An 18,653-nucleotide genomic window follows, 5' to 3' on the forward strand; every position below is an offset into this window, starting at 1 on the left:
CCAGAGACCCTTAACTCGCACACAGCACCGCAGCCAAGAGCAGGCGCCCACGGGCCCACCCGCCACAGCAGGAAATACTCACCTGTGCAGAACGTGGTGCTGGGGCGGCTAGACGCGCCGAAGCCCGGCACGGGAGTGGCTCCAGAGACTACAACTCCCACAAGGCCTTGGGGCCGTCTCGCCTACGGCTCCCAGAACCCCGTGCAACAGCTCTGCTCCCAGCGCCCGTGGAGACCGAGCTCGCTTGGCCTACGACTCCCAGCAACCCTTGTGGCCCCGTGTGCTCCGCCTACGGCTCCCCAAGCGCAGTGCCCCGCTTCCTTTCTGCGCCTGCGCCCAGGCCCGGGGCGCGCGCGAGCTGTAGGTGGGTCCTGCGCCTGGACCGTGCGCCGTCCCGGTGCAGGGCGCTTGGAAGGCGAAGCGGCTGCGCTCGCATTACCTGCGTTTGTGGGATTATTACAGGGTTTGTAAGGGATTAGAGGGCGTATGATTTCTACCCTTCGAGGCGGGGTTGCGGGTGGAGAGTGAAGGCGGGAGGGCGGGGTTGGCCCGAGGGTCCAGGCAGGAGACCGCGCGTGCACCGGGCGGGGGTTCCGAGGGTGGGCTCGGAGTGGGTTTCCGCGCGTCTGCCGGGCTGGTAGACCCGCGTGAGCGTGTGCAGCGGGGAGAGGAGGCAGTGAGGGAGCTGAGGCCTCGGCGTGCATCAGCTGTTAGTCATTTTGGGGAGGTGTGTGGGGGGGGGTTCTCTACTCGCGCCTGGCTGGCCCCGGGTAGTGGGTGTGATTGCGATCCACTGTGCAGGCCCCGCCCAGGGAACCGAGTGCACGCTTCCCATCCTATGGAGGTGGAGCTCGACGATGGAGGGCGAGAGAGGGGTCCCTAGGGAACCAGGGGACCCTACAGACCCCAACTAGGACACTGAGGGGTCTGAAGGTGCAGACTCCTGAAGCCCAGTAGTCCCGAGGCCCAGATCATGGAGACTCTGGGTCCCAGTAACTCAAGAGCCTAGATTCTTCCCTTACCCCCAGCCGAGGAGCCCCAAGGCCTGGAGCCCCACATCCCTGAGATTCAAACAGCTGAGAAAACCAGGGCTCCAGGGACAACTTTCTCCCACTCAAACCCAGGGAGCTAGAGAGTCCATTTCCCCTCCAGTGGTCAAGGACCTCGGAGACTCCTGAAACTGAAATCTAGGGGCCCAAGGAGTCCAAAGACTCAGGTCTCTGAGACCCAGGAGACCAGAGATCCTGTGGCTGTAAAACTGAGACTCAGGCCCTGGCTCAGCTGGTTAAGTGTTGTCCCTCAGTCACAACAGTTCCATTCCAGGGAGGGCACATGCCTGGGTTGCAGGCTCAATCCCCCAGTAAGGGGTGTGCAGGAGGCAGCTGACTGATGTTTCGCTCTCACATCAATGTTTCTCTCTTCCTCTCCTTTCCTCTCTCTCAAAAAATCAATAAAAAATATTTTAAAAGAGAAATAGTTGTCGTATGGCATTGAAAAGTTCCTGATCCCAAAGAGAGTTACCTTTTCAGAAATATAGGGGAAAACCTTGGGCCCAGAGGACCCTGGTAATTTTTACTGATTCCCCCCAATGGACACATAGTCCCACTCATATGAGTGGACAGACCTGGGTAAAATTAATGAAAAGACATCCAGAGAAGAAGCCCTATATATCATTGGTTCTGTCTTTGAGGGTCACCTGAGCTTACCATCTTTCATCACATTGTTGAGTTCGGGTTCAAGCACAAACCCCAATGTAAGCTACATTTCTGGGTTGGTGGAGAAAAATCTTAGCAAATACTGGAGTCTCAGAAAACAGAGCAGAGTCCTGGGCCCTAGGAAGCGCATACTGAACCCCATTTCAGTTCTACCCTCTCTCTCTCCCCTTGGCCTCCATCAAGTTGATTGAATGCAACATCCACTTCCCAAACATATTTAAAAAGAGAAATAGTTGTCGTATAGCACTGAAAAGTTCAGAATGGAAGTTTGGCTCAAAATGGTTCAGAATGGAAGTTGTCGTATGGCTCCGAACGGAAGGGGAAGATGATATGTCTGGACAGACTGCCTGTGTTAAGTGTGAAAATGTGAAAAGTAACCACATAAGTAGTATGCACACATATTACCCTGGTTTTGGTTCTGTTCAGGCTCTCAGTGGATTGGATGGTGCCAGCCCACACTGGGGAAGGGCAATTCACTTTCCTGAGTCCACAGATTTAAGTGCTAGTGTCATCTGGAAACACCCTGAGAGACACACCCAGAAATGTTTAATCTGGGCATCCTGTGGCCCAGTCAAGTTGACACATAACATTAATCATACACTGGCCTAGAAGGCCAGTGTTCAGTACACACACACACACACACACACACACACACACACACGTCATATCCTGCCTCCGCTCTGAATCAGCACCACGGACAGCACCATCGCCCTTGTCTCTGGATCCCCAGAAGCCACGATTTGTCCTGGGCAGAGGGAGCGCGCCCCCTATGGATGGTGAATTGACTCCAGCTAGGGTGGAGATGGATTTGGTCACAAACTGCACATCACTTGGTAGCTGGCGGAGGATCTCCAACACCGTGGGAGAGCGAGTGGGACTGAGAACACGATACCTGAGTCCAGTAATTCCCAGGATCATCTGCAGAATTTACATCCCTTGTGACTGCCTGAGGGCCCCTACCATGTCCACTTGGCCTGTTTCTCCCTGAGAACTCACTTTCCAGCCCGTAAGAGCAAGAGCCCAACCCATCCCCCGCCTGTGCCTCCTCTATCACAGCCACCTATCCTACGCCGCTGGAATTTTCAGGTAACTTGCCTGTCTCCCAACCAGATGTTGCTCTCCTCAAAGGCAAGGGCTAGACCTCTCATATTCACCCCTTTACTGGAAACCTGAGGGCACAGTGTGTAGATAGATGGTTGTTGAATGAATGAATGAATGAATGAATGAATGAATGAATGAATGAATGAAATTTCCTTCTTCACTTCATGGGAAGAGTTGACAATTCTGCCCTCTCCGAGTAACACAAGATCTTCCTGTTTTCCAGCAGACAAACGTTGATGAAGTGGCTCCCCATGAGCACAATGGTGCATGAGACAGAACACTCCTGTGATCTAGGCAATTCCCTTGCTCCCTCTGGACCTCCTTCTCTTCTTTGCAAACTGAAGAAGCTGGGCTAGAAGGCTTCCCAGATCCAATAGCCTGTGGGTTATAAGTTCCTCTTTTGCAGTTTATCTGAGGTTTCCCACCAGTGTCTCTCCTTCCCATTCTTTTGCAGTTGGGGACAACCGGAAACAGACTGGAGTGGCCCAGTCCTCCTGACCACAGAGATGCTGCAACTCGGTCCTGTGGAGAGAGAGTGAGTTGGCCAGGATAGGGGCCCAGGAGGGGGGTGGGGCTGCGGGTAGGATACGTACTGAAAATTCAGGAATTGGGATGGCGTGGGAGAGCCTATGCATGATCGAACCCTGCAGCTTCCCTCCTCCATGATCACAGCTCTGACTCCACTCCAGGTTGTGGGTAATGGTTCTGGGAAGGGCATATTATGGGATGGGCAGATTCCTGAACTTGAATGGAAGAAATCAGACTGTAGTTTTTTCCTATGTATAAGTCTTAAGAAAAACACATGCCAAGCCATTGTATTGAAGGCAGCATGCTGGGGTGAGAAGACACAAGGACACACTTAGCTTTAAAGAGAGGTTAGGGGCTCCTTTGGAGGGGTTGGGGTGTGGTGATAAGAATGGGGGACCAGGGGGAGGTCCTGGGGTGCCCACAACATTCTCTGTCTTTCTATAACTATCATCTCTTTTTTATAAAAATCCAACCTCCCAGGCATAATGATTCCTTCTTTAATGGCACATTTCCTCCTAAATCCAGAAATGGGTTTTAGCCATGGCCAGGTGTCTCAGTGGTTAGAGCATCATCCCAGTACACCAGTGTTGTGGGTTCGGTCCTGGGTCAGGGCACATGAACCAATGATGCATCAATAGGTGGAACAAGACATCAATGGGGACCAGCATCCAGCCCAAAGCTAGATAAATGGGTGGTCTGGAGCTCAGGAGGAAGGTGGGAAAGGACAGTGGGAACCATCAGAGGCCCAATAATCCTGATAATAAACACCTATTGTTGTGGGTTGGATTGTGTCCTCAGCTCTGATACCCGTGAATGTGATTTTCTTTGGAATAAGGTCTTTGCAGATGCAATCAAGTTATTTTTGAGGTCAGATTGGGGTTTGCCTTGTGTACAGGCACTGCCTTAAGTCTTTGTGAACCTTCCAGCGGTCAGGCAATGATGCCCGCAGCTGCTGGGCTGGTGTCCACACCTCCACAGGTTCAGCCAGCAAGGAGTCTGCCTGCTCAGTCGCCTTCCTTGCTGCTTTCTTTCTATCTTTGTCCTTCCCTTCATTATTTTATTGTAACTGCCATAGTGATGAACAAATTTGTTTAGATACTCGTGGGCGCACCCATAAAGACAGCTCAGAAAGAAAGTTCCAGAAACGTTCACCATGGGATCTGAACTCACTTCATGCTGTTTTAACTTTATTGTGCGTATGTTTTTTTTCTGGTTATAAAGGCAATTTATACATTTTGTGAGAAAAAAAACACTAGAATATACAGTCATGTGTAAAGAAGGAAATGAAGAGACAGCACTGTTAATATTTTCTACAATTTTTGTACAGGTGTGTATGTACGTGTGTATACACGCAAATCTCTGCGAAACACATATATACATACCATACATACTATATCTGTATCAACAAATTAATGTATACTTTTTAATAACTGTGGTCCTGTCGTGCGCTGCTTTGCATTACACATTTCTCACTTAAGTTGTGAGCGGTTTCTGAGTCAGGCCGCATCTTCCCACAGCGCGGTCCCCAACAGGTGACAGATGAGCCCAACAGTGCTGTGCCCCCTGTAAGCAACTCCAGGCTGCTGGGCTTTCATAGGTTGTGCCGCTTCCCTGCCACAGGCAATGCTGAGCTGGGACATCTTTGCAGCGTCTCTGAAGGTCCAGGGCATGGGGTTGGAAGCACACTTGCTGGTGTGGAAGAAGCATTGGAGTCAGAGCACAGAGCTTCGCTCACCACAGCCCCCCGCCAGGCCTGGGGCCGGTTGGCCGGCTCTGATGGACAGATGGGGCAGCCAGTGGTTATCCTGCCCATGATGTCACACCCCCAGGTCCTAGGCGGGGTCTCCAGACCTCTAGGAGCCTGCGTCTCCCAACCTCAGTGTGACTGCCCCTGTCCCCTCTCCTCACTGTCCCCTATGAGTACTAATCCCCTAGCCGAGCTCGCCTGTGAGGACTCTCAGTCTTTATCCATCAGCCCCGCCCCTCCCTTACCTCCTGGTTTATCTGGTCTCATCGGTCAGGTCTGAGGTGGACACTCATATAGCCCGGCTTGTCCTATGGGAAGTAATCAGGGAAGAAGTCACACCTCAGGTCCATAGGAAACTGAGAGAAAGCAGGAGAGTACTGGGTAGATGAGGGGTCAGCTTCTCCTTCCAAGCCCTCCCCTGGAGGGACTCCAGGAGTAGGAATCTAGGGGGCTAAACCCCTACACCAGGAGTCCTCAACATTCCCCATACTTTTTAATATTTCTGAGATCTTAAGGTCACTGGAGGAAGATGCCATGGGCAGGCGATAGATGGAGGGAAAAGAGGCTGGGTATACCTGGGGAAGGAGTTGGCACTACCTGGCCTAATTACTGATGATGATGATGATGATGATTTATTTCACACCTATTATATGCCAGGCACTATAGTAGATGATTTATAGAAATTATCTTGAACCCTCCCAACAGTTGCACAGGTAGCTACTTGAACCCCATTTTGTAGGTGAAGGAATGGGAGTTCAGAGAGGTGAAATCACTTGCCCAAAGTCACACAGCAAGAAAATGACAGGGGCCAATATTCTAAACCTGACCTCCAGCCCCCTTGACCCCAAGCATCAGGCACCTGGTGGAGAAACGGCTGATCAGAATGTAGATCAGGATTCCGCAGAGGTAGACACTGCCCAGGACTGTCATCACAATGAAAAACACCACTAAGGGTCCTGAGAGGTAGAAACCTGTTCTAATAACAGGCATTTGCCCTGGAAGGAGAGGATACATGGGAGTCAGGACCACCATTCAGTCGTCCCTTCCCTCACCCACACACCTGCTCTTCAAAGATTGATTAGTAACCACTACGCGCAGACTCTGGGGGCTTCCTGGAGGAGGCAGCTTTGGGCTTGGACCTCAGAGGATGGGAGGAGTTCACCCAACCATTGTGAGCAGGGCATGGCAAGGTAGGGATGGCACTCCTGAGGATGGTTGCTGGCTAGGCAAAGGCATGGAGGTAGGAAGCCTCAGAGCGTGTGCGCCCCAGAGGGGGAGTAGCTGCACTTACAGGGCCTCTGGATCCGGATGTCCCTGTACATGGTCAGCTGGGTCACTGAGTTCTCCACGAAGCACCTGTACCTGCCCATCTGCTCCCAGGTCAGACGCGGGAGCAGGACGCTGGCCTCTGAGCTCAGGAAGGAGCCGTTGTGGGTCCAGCGGTAGGTGGACAGTGGGCGGGAAGTGGAGGAACATTGCATCCGCACCTGGGAGCCCACCTCGGTAGACAGGACGCCGCCGAGTGCGGAGGGCGTGCTATTCAGCATCACGCTGTCGGGCCCATCTGCAGAGACCGGAGCTGTGTTTCTGCCCCTCCCATCCCGGGTCCTGTCTCCTTCCCTCAAACCACATGAGGTCCTCCTCCCAGCCAGGAAGTACCCGACCCTGCACCCTGAGAGGACCCCTGGACCTACCCCAGGCAAGGCAGCTGGGCCAACAAGAATGACAATAATAATGCCTTCCGTTATGAAGCATGCACTATATGGACCAATGGTAGCCCTTTATGTCATAATAAAACAGGTATAGAGTAGAAACAAACGCACTAGGCCCACTGCATGCCGGGCACTGTTCTAAATGCTTTACACATTCAATTAATTCCCACAGCAATCCATGCAGTTGACCCATTTGGTGGATGAAGAAGATAAGGCCCAGAGGAGAGGATTGGAGATTAAACCGCCTTCTATTGACCTACAAAAGGGTTTTAAGCAAGTCCCCCTATGGCCCCGGGGGAGGGGGATTTCCCTGATCAGCCATAGCCCGTGGGGCTTGGGGATGGTTCAAATCTCCAACCAGTAAGCAGTGTGTGAAGCTCAGAAACTGCCCTCTCCCTGAAGCCCAAAGAGCTAAGTAGCCAGAGCTGGGGTTCGAACCCAGATCCAGCTGGGTTGCAGGCTGGCCCAGGATGTCACCTTTCTCTGGTTCTGCCTTTTTCATCCCTGTGTCCCTGGGAGACCCTAAGCCCACCCTCCAACCCAGCTTCACACACATGACGCCAGACCACTTACAGGCCACAGTCAGGAAGATAATGTCACTTTTCTGAGGAATCTCGAGGACGTTGTCTATGGAACACTGAATTGTGAAGTCGTAGCGGCTGAGCTGGTGGATGATGAGGGTCTTGCGGTCCGGGGAAATCGTCACCTGGTCATTGCTGGACACCTTTAAGGCATTCATGTACCACTGGATTCTGGTGGTGTTGGTGACGTTGGTGTGGCAGAAGGCGACCACGGGATCCAGGTTCTCTGCCACAGACGTGGCGTTGGCCGAGATGTTGGGTTTGTCCACCCATTCTGTGTGAAGATGGGGATTAAAAGTGGGGTCTTCCTCCCCAAACTCTGCTTGTCTCCAAGGGGGGGGCTGGGGTATGTTGGAGAGAAACCAAGAGTTGTTGAATGGGGCCTGGGGTCTTGACAGGAGAGCATCCCTGGAACTAAGGGGGACAGAGAAGTAGGGAGTGGGCATGAGGCGGCCGAGATGTGGGCAGTTGCCTGAGCCCATCGTCCTATGTGCCAAGCCATTGCTGTGGCATCCCCTGCAACAGCGGTCAGTTCTTGGCAGGAGCATGTGATAGAATGGCTGTTCCTGAACCCCCAAATCAGGACCTCCCACCCGGAGAGCCGTGAGTGGACTTCACAGCGAGAGGTGGCATTCAGACTCTCCGTAGGGATTGCTCTGAGTCCCATTTACTTTACTGATGCTCCCTCCAGCTTTACAGCAGACCACAATCGTCGATGCCACCCCCATTCTGCCGATGAGGAAGCTGAGGATCCCAGGGGCAAGACAAAGTCCCAAGGTCATGCGGTATATACCAGTGGGACCTGCGATTAACCTACAGAGTATAGCAACGGTGATGGCTGCTACGCCCATCATGACCTCGGGTCAGATACAACTGCGCAGTAGACTAGAGAGAGAGGTCGGCTGACCCTGAGGAGTACACAGCCCCGGTGTGAAAGGTCTGTGTACAGAGCCACGCTTGAGAACACGGCCACAACCGACATTTATGAGCCAACATTTATGAGCATAGGACTCGGCTGAGCCGCGCCTGGAGCCTTGACACAGAAATAGCGCAGTGATAAACGGGGCTGTTTTTTGGCTGCTGAGTGGGTGCTATTTGTTGTGCTGCGCTCCTAATAGCTGACTAATAACTAATGAAACTGGAGCCCCTGAAGGTGGTGAGTGATCTGTCTGCAGGAGAAGCCTGACAACCACCTGCCAGCGCTCCTAGGGTCATCCGGGGGAGGGCGGGGCACTTGAACAATAAGATCTCCAAGGGTCCTCGCTCCCAACGCCTCCGGGTCTGACTCCCGCCTTCAGGAGATGGGGCAACCTGTCACATCACCTTGAATCGCCAGCCAGCTAGTTGCTTTTTGGGTCCCGCTGCTGAGGGTCACCCGCACGGTGTAGTTCCCCGCATCGGATAACATAGACTGCTTGATCTCCAGGTCACCCGTCTTGGTCACGTTCTCCCGGCTGCTGGACATGGGCCCAGGCTGCCAGGAATTGGAGGGAGGTTTGTAGCTAACAATCTTATCTTCTTCACTGTCACGGGCACCCCGGTACCAGCTGTATTCCTGAGCGCCCTCAGGGACATGCTTGAGGACCAGATAGCTCTCAAATCCCTCGAGCCCTGTGAATGGGACAATGGAGATTTGGCCGGAGGCCTGGCAGATCCCACAGGCCAGCAGACTGGCTGAGGGAGGGAGGGAGGGAGGGAGGGAGGGAGGGAGGGAGGGAGGGAGGGAAGGAGGGAGAGAGAGAGAGAGAGAGAGAGAGAGAGAGAGAGAAATTTACCACCCAGGCAATGATCCACAGACACACTGGTGAGCACTCCAAGGGTTTCTGCCTCCTGAATAACCCCTGGCCTGTCCTCTCCTCTCCACCCACTCAGCCCCTACCCCAGCCCATTCTTTCCCCCTTGTCTTCCAGCCTGGACTCTTCCCTGGACACTCATCCTCCAATCCCTCCTTACGTGACAGTTATATGGATCCTTATAAAGGCCCAGTTGCAGTCCTGCTCTCCCCGCTGCTTGAGTACTTTCCATGGCTCCTCAGTGCTCTCATGGTGAAGGTCAAAGTCTTAGAGTGGCTTTTGAGACACTCTTAGAGAGAGCTAGTCTTTTGGATCCGTTTAGACTCTTTTAAGATCACAGCTATCCCACCCCATCACCCCATGTACTCATTCACCCATCCATCCATCCATCCATCCATCCATCCATCCATCCATCCATCCATCCACCCACCCACCCACCCACCCATCCATCCATCCATCCATCCATCCATCCATCCATCCATCCATCCATCCAAAGACACAGCATCCACACTGTGCCCAGTCCTACATACAGCTCTCTTGACACACCACACTCGCTCCTGACCTCAGGCTTTCACACAAGCTGCTCCCCACTTCTGGCCCACGCATCCCCACTTCTACTCATGCCTCAGTTCTCAGCTCTGATGTCCTGTCCTACTCAGCCCTGGTCAGATGGCCCCTGGGTGCTGCCCCAGCCTCCTGTCACCCCCCTCACCCTGTCCCCACCACTCTGGGTTATCGGAGTGTAGTTACAGACCTGCACCCAGCTGTGGGTGTGAACCCCAGGAGGGTGGTCTCTGTCTCCACGGCAGCCCCAGCACCCCCGAGCACAGGGCGGAAACCAGTGAGAGTTCTCGGCATGATTATCTGGGTGGATAAAGCTCCCCAAGACTGTATACACATGCCTTTGATTTAGGGTCTAAATTCCGTGGCATGGACGTGAGTGGAGGTGACGATCTGCTACCACCTAAGATGCAGGCAGGTGTCGGCTGCCCTGTGAACCATAAGCCTTGGCTCTATGGAGGCGGACACCTGAGACCCCTCAGCTCTAGGCCTCCAGGTGTGGACACTGGAGTTGTTCAAGGAAGGTTCCCACAGCTGCCAGTGAAACACGATAGTCGTGAGTGTCCGGGGGACACAAAGGGTCCTGGGGACAAGTGAGGGGCTGCGAGGGGGTCTAGGTGGAGAGGTGGAAGAGGGAATCAGGGTGAAGGGGCACCCAGGGGAAAGGGGTGGGGGGGGCAAGGTGTGCCTGGGTATGTGAGCTCATGAAAGTCCTGGCGAGTGTCCTGTCCCCCTCGCCTCTCTGCTCCAGTCCTGCTAGGTCAGCTTTCTCTTACCCACAAGGGCCAGTTCGCTCCAGTGGCCAAGCCTAGGTCTGGAGAGATGCATGAGCTCCGGGGGTCCTCCTGGTGCAGGAATCTCTCAGGCACCAGACAGCCGCCTCTGGACGCCTTCACCACCTGTGCCTCGGGCCCTGTGCTCCTGTCTCATCCCCCTCCTGCCTCCGGCTTGGACTCTGCACCCCAGGAGGGAGGGGCTGGGCAGGAGGGCCTCCGGGGAGTCAGTCATTACCTTTATGACTTTGTGTTGCCTTTACTTATTTATTTTATTACACTATTCCATCCCATTTACAAACACGAAGCAAACCCCACCCCCAAAACCCCCAAGAACCACATGCTCACTTTTAGGAACACTGGAAGATACCAAACGGTGGAACAAGGACACGACGTGGGACCTTCTGAACACGTGTCCTGTTGTTCTGGTTTTCCTAAGCACTGCCGAATTTTCAAATTACAACTGGCTGCTTTGCTCCTGGATGGGGAGTGCACCGCATCCCCCCTCCCCCCGGGCAACGACTGTTCCTGCCCGTGGGCATTTCAGTGAGAGAAGGGCAGGCTTCTCTGTGCCTGGGCCAAAATGTATACAGCAGTTGGCGTGGGACTTTCACACTACTCCTAAAATTCAGCCTTGGAGAGAGGATCAGAGCTGCTCCATGCAGCGGAGGCGGTGGAGGGAGACTGGAGCTGTGCTCAAGGGCGATGGGGCTACATATTCAGGTGACTAGGGACAGGCAACTGGGGTGGGGAGACAGCACATCCCGGACTGTACAACTGACAAGGTCATCTTTCATTTTCCTACCAACAAATAATGACTTTTGAAAATTTAAAAAAAAAAAAGTTTAATGTTTTCATTGATTTTAGAGAGAGGAAAGGAGAGAAAGAGAGAAACATCGACTGGCTGCTTCCTGCACGCCCCCTACTGGGGATCCAGCCGCAACCCAGGCAGGTGTCCTGAACTGGAATCGAACCTGCGACCATTTGGTGCACTGGATGAAGCTCAACCAATTGAGTCTCAGCAGCCGGGGCCAAATATGACTTTTTTTTTTTTAATGGCACAGGGAAAGTATTGGCAGTAAAAAATTTGGAAAATTATTAACAGAAAAAAATAGAATTAACACTGCCTTAATAATTAAATCATTCAAAAATGCTTTATGAATCTTTATAACAAATAATTTAAGATTAGATAAATAGTTAAGTACTTATCTAAATATATATAAAATATGTATACCTGCATACATTTTTTACATGTATAAATATATAAATAAAAAATATTTTATAAATAGAATAAATACACAATTTTAAATTATGATTTAATTAATGCTCTTAAAAATCACCTGTCATAATTTGACTCCCCGGAGACATAGCAAGCTTTTTTTCTATGAATCCTTTCAGTTCTGATGTTTTATATATACTCATACACATATGCATATTTTTACCACAGTGGAATCATACCATTAAATTTCCTTCTTTATTTGGGCTTCTCACCAATGTTAAACCCAAGTTTAGCCAGAGAATGTGAGAGAATATACACCTCTGAGTGTCTGGTGGCTTATTAAATATCTCTGAAGTCTCCTATCCTCTCCTAAAATATCCATATGCAAAGGACATCTGTTTAATAGGAAAGTAATGTATTAGTTACCATTAAAGGTATTTAATGGGTCACCCCCCACATTTGAGTGTAAGTGGTGTCCCCAGAAGACATGCAAAGTTGGCCTGCTAGCTTTAGCTCAACTGAAGCTCTTGGCTATGGTCCCTTCCTCATCTCCAAATTCTCCTCCATTGTCACTTCTCCTGAGATGCTGGCTCTCCTGTCCCCCTTTCTCACTTATACAGGCCCTTGTGCATACACCCCGCTTTCCTCCTCCCTAAGGCACCCCACTATTTAGGATTGCATTCAGCTGAAAAGCAAAACACAAAAATAATAACAAGGCAGTCTTAAAGAAGGTAGTCATTGATTTCTCTCTCATAAAAGGAGTCTGGTAGTGGGCAGTCCTCGGTGAGTTTGGGAGCTTTATGATAACAGGAACCCAGGCTCCTTCTATGTTGTTGCTCTGCAATCCCTGTGACTCACACATCCTGATCCAAACAATCAGCAGAGACCAAGACCCATTAGTCACCATGATTAATGATTTTTTTCCCCTTATGTAATCCATCCCCTGGAAGCCATCAGGGAGCCAGGTCTTTGAGCAGGAGCCACCTGTGACCCTGGGCATGGTGCCATCTCCTTAATAAATCCTCACTTTCTTGGCTGGAAACTCTTTTTGTCTTATTGGCTTTGATTCACACAGGCAAAAGGACCCCTTCAGTCTGGTAACATTCCCTCCAGAAAGATGTGTCCATAGTACATGTAGCTCCCCTCCCCTCAGCCATCCCTAAAGTTCACCTGGAGGCAGGCGACAGCCTGGGGAGAAGCCTCAAGAAGGCTTAATCTCTTTCTGGAGCTGTCTTGTGCTGATCTCAGCCTATTGATAATCAGTGTTGTGGCTGGATTGGCCATCGTAGTTATTATGATTGCAAGATGCCCTCTGCCATAACCATCAGGAAACTTTAAAAAAATTAAGGTTTATTACAAACAGGCCCTGTAAATTACACAGCATACTTGGGGCTGTACAGCAAGGTCACAGGAAGGGAGGGAAAGAGAGAGAGGGAGAGAGGGAGAGAGAGAGAGAACAGAGAGAGAGTGTGTGTTATTATTGGTGAATTTAAAACATAGAGCTGGAATTTAAAGCATCAGAAGAGAAAAAAACAAGTAGCCTAAAAGGTCAGTTATAAAAATTAACCAAGACCTTTAAAACAACAAAGCCTCACCCTGGCTAGTTAACTCAGTCTATTATAGCTTCGTCCCGCTATGACAAGGTTGTGGGTTTGGTTCCCCAGTCAGGGCACAAGAAGCAACCAATGAATGGAAATTAAGTGGAACCAATCAATGTTTCTCTCTCTCTCAAATCAATAAGTAATTTTTTTTTTTTTTAAATAGAGCCTCTTAGAGAGAAGTGGCTTGAGTCTTATCTAGTCGTGTGGCTGGCAATGTGTTTTTCCCAGAAAGCCATCTTTGATGTGAATGCCTTGGCAACCAAAGCTGAAATCAGGCACTTGCATTACCAAAAAGAGAGGAAACTCAACTGCCAGGGGTTACACTACCAGAGCCCAGCTTTGTACCTTCTTATCAGGAGAGAACTATGTCACAGCCCCTCCCAGGGCAAGGTTCTGCCCAGCACAGCCAGAAGGTACACTCATAAAACAGGCACTCCTCCCTGTTTATCAGGCCTGGAGACCACAAGGAATGTTCACCTGAGATCTTTATGGACCTGTAAACCTCAGGGAGCCATGACAACCAACAGACTTTGTGTCCCTCTGGATATACCCCGTCTCCCCAGAGCACCAGGCCAGCAGGGGGAGCCATGGAGCTGTGAAGCACAGCAACCCTGACCTTGGCATGGGGAACTTCGGGACCCTGGTAGGATAAGGCCCACGAAATCATTTGGTCTGGCCCATTTGGTGAGTTAATTAAATGTTTGACCAAATACAGCAGGCTAATTTTTAAGTTGATAATTTTGTATGGCCCACAAATGATGTTATAAATATCCAGGTGGCCCTTGGCAGAGAAAAGGACCAGTGCTGCATCAGAGAAGAAAGCGGGATGGGAAAATAATAATATTAACAATAGCAAGAGATGGGCTGAGGGAGGAGACTGATGCGGTGATCCCAGTAATTCTCTGCGTGAGCAGCAGGGGAACCCTCACCAACGTAAGGAATGCTGAGACAGGTGAAGGGACTCAAGGGGGGCGTCATGGGCCAGTGCCCAGTGCACAGACTCCAGCTTCCAGAGGAGCGTTGCCTGGTCTCTGTGGGCCTCAGTGTCCTCATTTGAAAAGTGGACATCACAGCTCCTACTTTTATGACTGGAGAACAAAAACCAGGCTGAATAAAATCAGCAGTAATAATACACACACAGAGAGACACAGAAGGAGAAAGACTGGCCCTTCCATGATATGAACACTGGAGACGAGCCACATCTCAAGCCAGGTCAAATCAGGGCCTGATTTTTTAATTTAAATTTAAATTTAAATTTAATTAAATTTATTTTTCCTCACCTGAGGATGTTTATATTGATTTTAGAGAGTGAGGGGGAGAGAGAGAGAGAAACATTGATGTGAGAGAGAAACATTGATTGGTTGCCTCCCAACCAGGGATGGAACCCCTGAAACCTGGGTATGTGCCCTGGTGGGGAATCGAACCTGCGAACTTTTGATGTACAGGATGACACTCCAACCAACTGAATCACACCGGCCAGGGCTTGATTTTTTTTTTTTAAAGGTACTCGGGAGGCAAAGAGATAAAAGACAGGAGCCCCAGATCTGGTAACTACAGACAAGTCAGTAAATACTCCAACCTACAATTTGTCCCTCACTATATATTTTTTCTTTGTGGGTTTGGGGATTTGGAGTGTATAGTTAAGAACAAATGCTCCGAGACAGGAAGGTAAGATTCAAATCCTGGCTCCAGCATGAGGCGGGTGTGCTCTCTAGAAAGTGAGATCATGAAATATCTCAATGTGGTGACAGTCTACTCTTATAAGTGTCAACGTAAGAACATCCAAACTTATAGAGAATTTTTATGAGAGTTTATTTGGGCCAAAATGAATGACAATTGCCAGGAAGCAGGATCTCAGATGCTCCGGAGGGTGACGAGTTCGCAGTCTCTTCTATACATTTGAAATTAAGGCGGGCATGTAAGGAAGACTTTTGAAGGCGGGAGAAATCAAGGCAGAACCTATTGCAATATGGTTAACAACTATGTGCTTCCTCGAGGGTGGTCATGCTTTGGGAGCGCGGGTCCGAAAAGAGGCCTTTCAAAGATGTGTTAACCGAGATGCACAAGAACAAAGGGCAGGTCTCACTTAAGGCAGAGAAAAGCCTTCTACTAAAGACGTTACGTGCTTGGGGGTGACTACCCAGCATGACCTGCGCAGTTAGGGATTTATGATCAGGTCGCCCTGTGAGGCTCCTTTCCATAGAAGCCCTTTTCCCGTCCACATTAAGCTGATGACAACTTAACCTCAATCACACACAAAAACTCTACACCTTCCCCCTCAATTTTATTGTTTTGGTGTCACAATCTACATCTTTTTATATTGTGTATCCATTAACAGATGGTTGCTTTAATACTTTTGTTGTTGTTTTTATAAATCCTTACCTGAGGATACGTTTTTATTGATTTGAGAGAGAGGGGGAGGGAGAGGGAGAGGGAAGAATCACTTTGTTGTTCCACTTAGTGACGCATTCATTGTTCACTACTTGTACGTGTCCTGGCCAGACACCAAACCCACAACCTCGGTGTATTGGGATGATGCTCTAACCAACTGAGCTACTCGTCCAGGGCTTAAATATTCTTACAACAAACAAGCACCCCCCCCCCAAAAAAAAACCCCATGAGGCACTGGGAAACATTGAGAAGTGATAGATATAATTCTTACCTTGATTATAAGCACGGTTTAAACAGGTGTATGGGTATGTCCAAACACATCAAAGTGCATACATTAAATATGTGTCCATTTTCGTACGTCAGTTATACCTCAATAAATCTATTGAAAAGCAGAGATCTATCTGTGAACCTCATTATCACTCTGACAGTGGAAAACAGATCGTTACTACGGACCTCAGTGGGCGGTCATAAAACTCAAAGGATCTATTGTAGGTGAAGTACTTACACCGGTAATTAATTGACACTAAATACACTAACTTGCTTCAAGCAATTAACTGGACCGCTTCCAGCTAATTACAGAAGTCTCAGGCGACCTTTCACCTGATTCCAATAGCTGGCTGCGGAGGCGCGGACTCGGGAGAGCCTGCTGCCATCTGGTGTCTGAAACCTGAATTTTTGCCTCCGCAGGTTCCCACGGGAAGGGGGCCCCGCAGGCACCAGCACGCTCGCTCACCCTCTTTTGCTGAGCAGAGGCATCGCCCCAGGCTCTGGTTGGGCTTGTTGGGCGTTGGATGGGAGGTTGTCACAAAGCGGGATGTCAGGAACCTTTGCGGAGAGAGAAAGAGAGTGACAGAAGGGAGAAAGAGAGAGAGAGAGGAAGGAAGAGAAAGGGAAAGAAGGGGCGCTCTTCCTGGTGCCATGTGGGAAATTATGTAACAAAACCTTACTGCACCCTGATACAAACCCACGTCCTGCATTCACACCAGACCCAGATTGCTCGTCCAGCCACAGAATAGACAGGCCTCTGGGTAATGTCAGGTGCCTCAGGCTCCAGGATACAGGCAGCTGGGGCATGTGAAAAGCTGGAGAAACAGCCACATGGGTCAACCCCGACCAGAGGGGCTGCTGCCCAAAGCAAAAGTGTGCGTAACACAGAGACTGACGCGGAGGCCAGATGCAGAGGACATTCGCACTGTAGCTTCGAAGGAGAGTTTGGAGCAGACTTCACCCGTGTACTCAAGCGTCATCGGGAACCCACGGTGAGCACACACTCTGCACCCGGCCCTGCCCTTGGGTGGTGATGGAGAGAGGTTGGCGGCATGGCCGCGGAGGTGAGTGGATTCTGTGTGCTAAATGCCCAGGTAATCAGGAGCATGCTTTGTGGTCATAGAAACCCATATTTCCACCCCCTTCCTCCACTCTTTAGCAGCATTAATATGCCCCAGTCCTGGTACAGAGGGCAGGTAGCAAAGGACAGGATATGGGCAGGCAGCCAGTGGAGCCTCCAGCCACGGCCCCAGCCATGTCTCGTGGTCACACCGTCTACCAGGCAGGTCCTGCAGGTTGTCTGTGCCCTCCCAGATGGGGACCATCTCCGGGCATGGACTGACAGGGCCTGCTGGGTCTCCTCTGCCTCCAGCCCCCACACAGGGTGCAGGCTCACTCTATGTTTGTTGAGTGGATGAGTGAAAGAGCGAATGAAGGAGTGAATGAAGGAGTGAATGAATGAATGCCTGAAATAATGGCTGCCTCCTACACTTTAGCTAAGACCCTTACTTATATTTTTTTACATGGCCCATGCCCACACAGAACACCCCACACCCCATGCCTGCCTGCCTCTGCGGTCTAGATGGGGTTTCTTGACCTTGGCACTGACCTTTGGGCTTGCTGTTGGGATGCCGACCTGTGCATTGCAGGACATGTAGAAATGTCTGTGGACTCTACTCACTCACTGCCCATTGCACCCCCTCCCAAGCTGTGATCATGCAACGTGTCCAGACATTGCCAAAGGTTCCCTGGTGTGCAGGACAGGAGGCCCTGTAGTTCCTGAGACCAGAAATTTGTGTAGGGAGTAAAAATATCTTTCCCCTCTGCCCTTCTAAGTCCTCGACTTAGACCCTAGGAACAGAGAAAGATTAGGCACCACATCTTGGGGTAGTGTGCCCTGAACCACACCATGTGTAATGAGTTCTGTTGTGTAGAAATCAAGTTGTTGGTTGGGATGCACTCCCCCCAGAGGCCCCAGGAGATAACCCGGCCCTTGCTTACTCCAGGTGACCTGGCTGACAACTGTCCTTGGGTGTGGCTGTGTCACTGTAACCTGTCTCTTGGTCACAGTGCCTCCTCCTGCTCTGTGTGTACAAAGATGCCGCATGGTTTCTATTCTGCAGATGCCATTGAAACATCATGAATCAGCAACTAGATGTAAAATAAAAACCCACACTTGTATTTTTAGAAAATACCCAGCAAGCCACCAGGACACAGGGTAAACTCACCAGTGACTGCAGCTCTAAAGCCAGACAGTGCTGTGTTTGGGAGGCAGTGATGTCACTGGGTGGGGAGTTTCTCACAGACACGGACCAGGTCCATGTATCTGTTCTTGTCTTGCCTTCAGCCAGCAAACACTTAGGTGCAGCCGAGTGTTTGGTGAATGAACGAATGCTGCCCTCACTTCACTGTGACCCCTTCATTTCTTCTGTCCCAATCCTTCACCCACAGGAACGACCACAGCTTCTAGATGAGGCTGGGACCTCTGGCCAACGTAGGGTTGAGCGGCTGCCTGGAACAGGCAACAGAGCTCAGAAAAGCCCCTAGTATGAGCGAACCTCAGGGGACTCATGTGTCCCATCCTCAGATGTCCTCAGAGGTGCTGGTCCTGCTCCGGTGCTGGAGGGAAGCCCCAGGGATGGGACAGGACCGGGGCCTGGTCCC

General features: G+C 50.7%; 1 protein-coding gene across 1 annotated transcript; it reads right to left on the reverse strand.

Moving 5' to 3' along the window:
* Window positions 1-5,380: 5,380 nt before the first annotated feature.
* On the reverse strand, window positions 5,381-16,969 carry CEACAM18 (CEA cell adhesion molecule 18). The gene is made up of 7 exons (XM_087827454.1): window positions 16,908-16,969; window positions 16,456-16,547; window positions 8,708-9,058; window positions 7,377-7,658; window positions 6,355-6,655; window positions 5,951-6,067; window positions 5,381-5,399 (listed from the first exon to the last, which is right to left on the reverse strand). The coding sequence occupies exons 1-7, from the start codon at window positions 16,967-16,969 to the stop codon at window positions 5,381-5,383; spliced, it is 1,224 nt and encodes a 407-aa protein (XP_087683580.1).
* Window positions 16,970-18,653: the final 1,684 nt, after the last annotated feature.

Source organism: Miniopterus natalensis, chromosome 18 (assembly GCF_054644295.1).
Source record: "Miniopterus natalensis isolate mMinNat1 chromosome 18, mMinNat1.hap1, whole genome shotgun sequence".
Lineage (NCBI taxonomy): Eukaryota > Metazoa > Chordata > Mammalia > Chiroptera > Miniopteridae > Miniopterus > Miniopterus natalensis.

Excerpts from the sequence above, each read along its gene's own strand:
- CEACAM18 (XM_087827454.1), bottom strand. The coding sequence starts at position 16,969 with ATGACGCTTGAGTACACGGGTGAAGTCTGCTCCAAACTCTCCTTCGAA. Across the intron at positions 9,059-16,455 it reads CCTCTGCTCAGCAAAAGAGG|CCAGTCTGCTGGCCTGTGGG; the intron begins GTGAGCGAGCGT and ends TCCCTCCCTCAG. Across the intron at positions 6,656-7,376 it reads TATCTTCCTGACTGTGGCCT|ATGGGCCCGACAGCGTGATG; the intron begins GTAAGTGGTCTG and ends CGGTCTCTGCAG.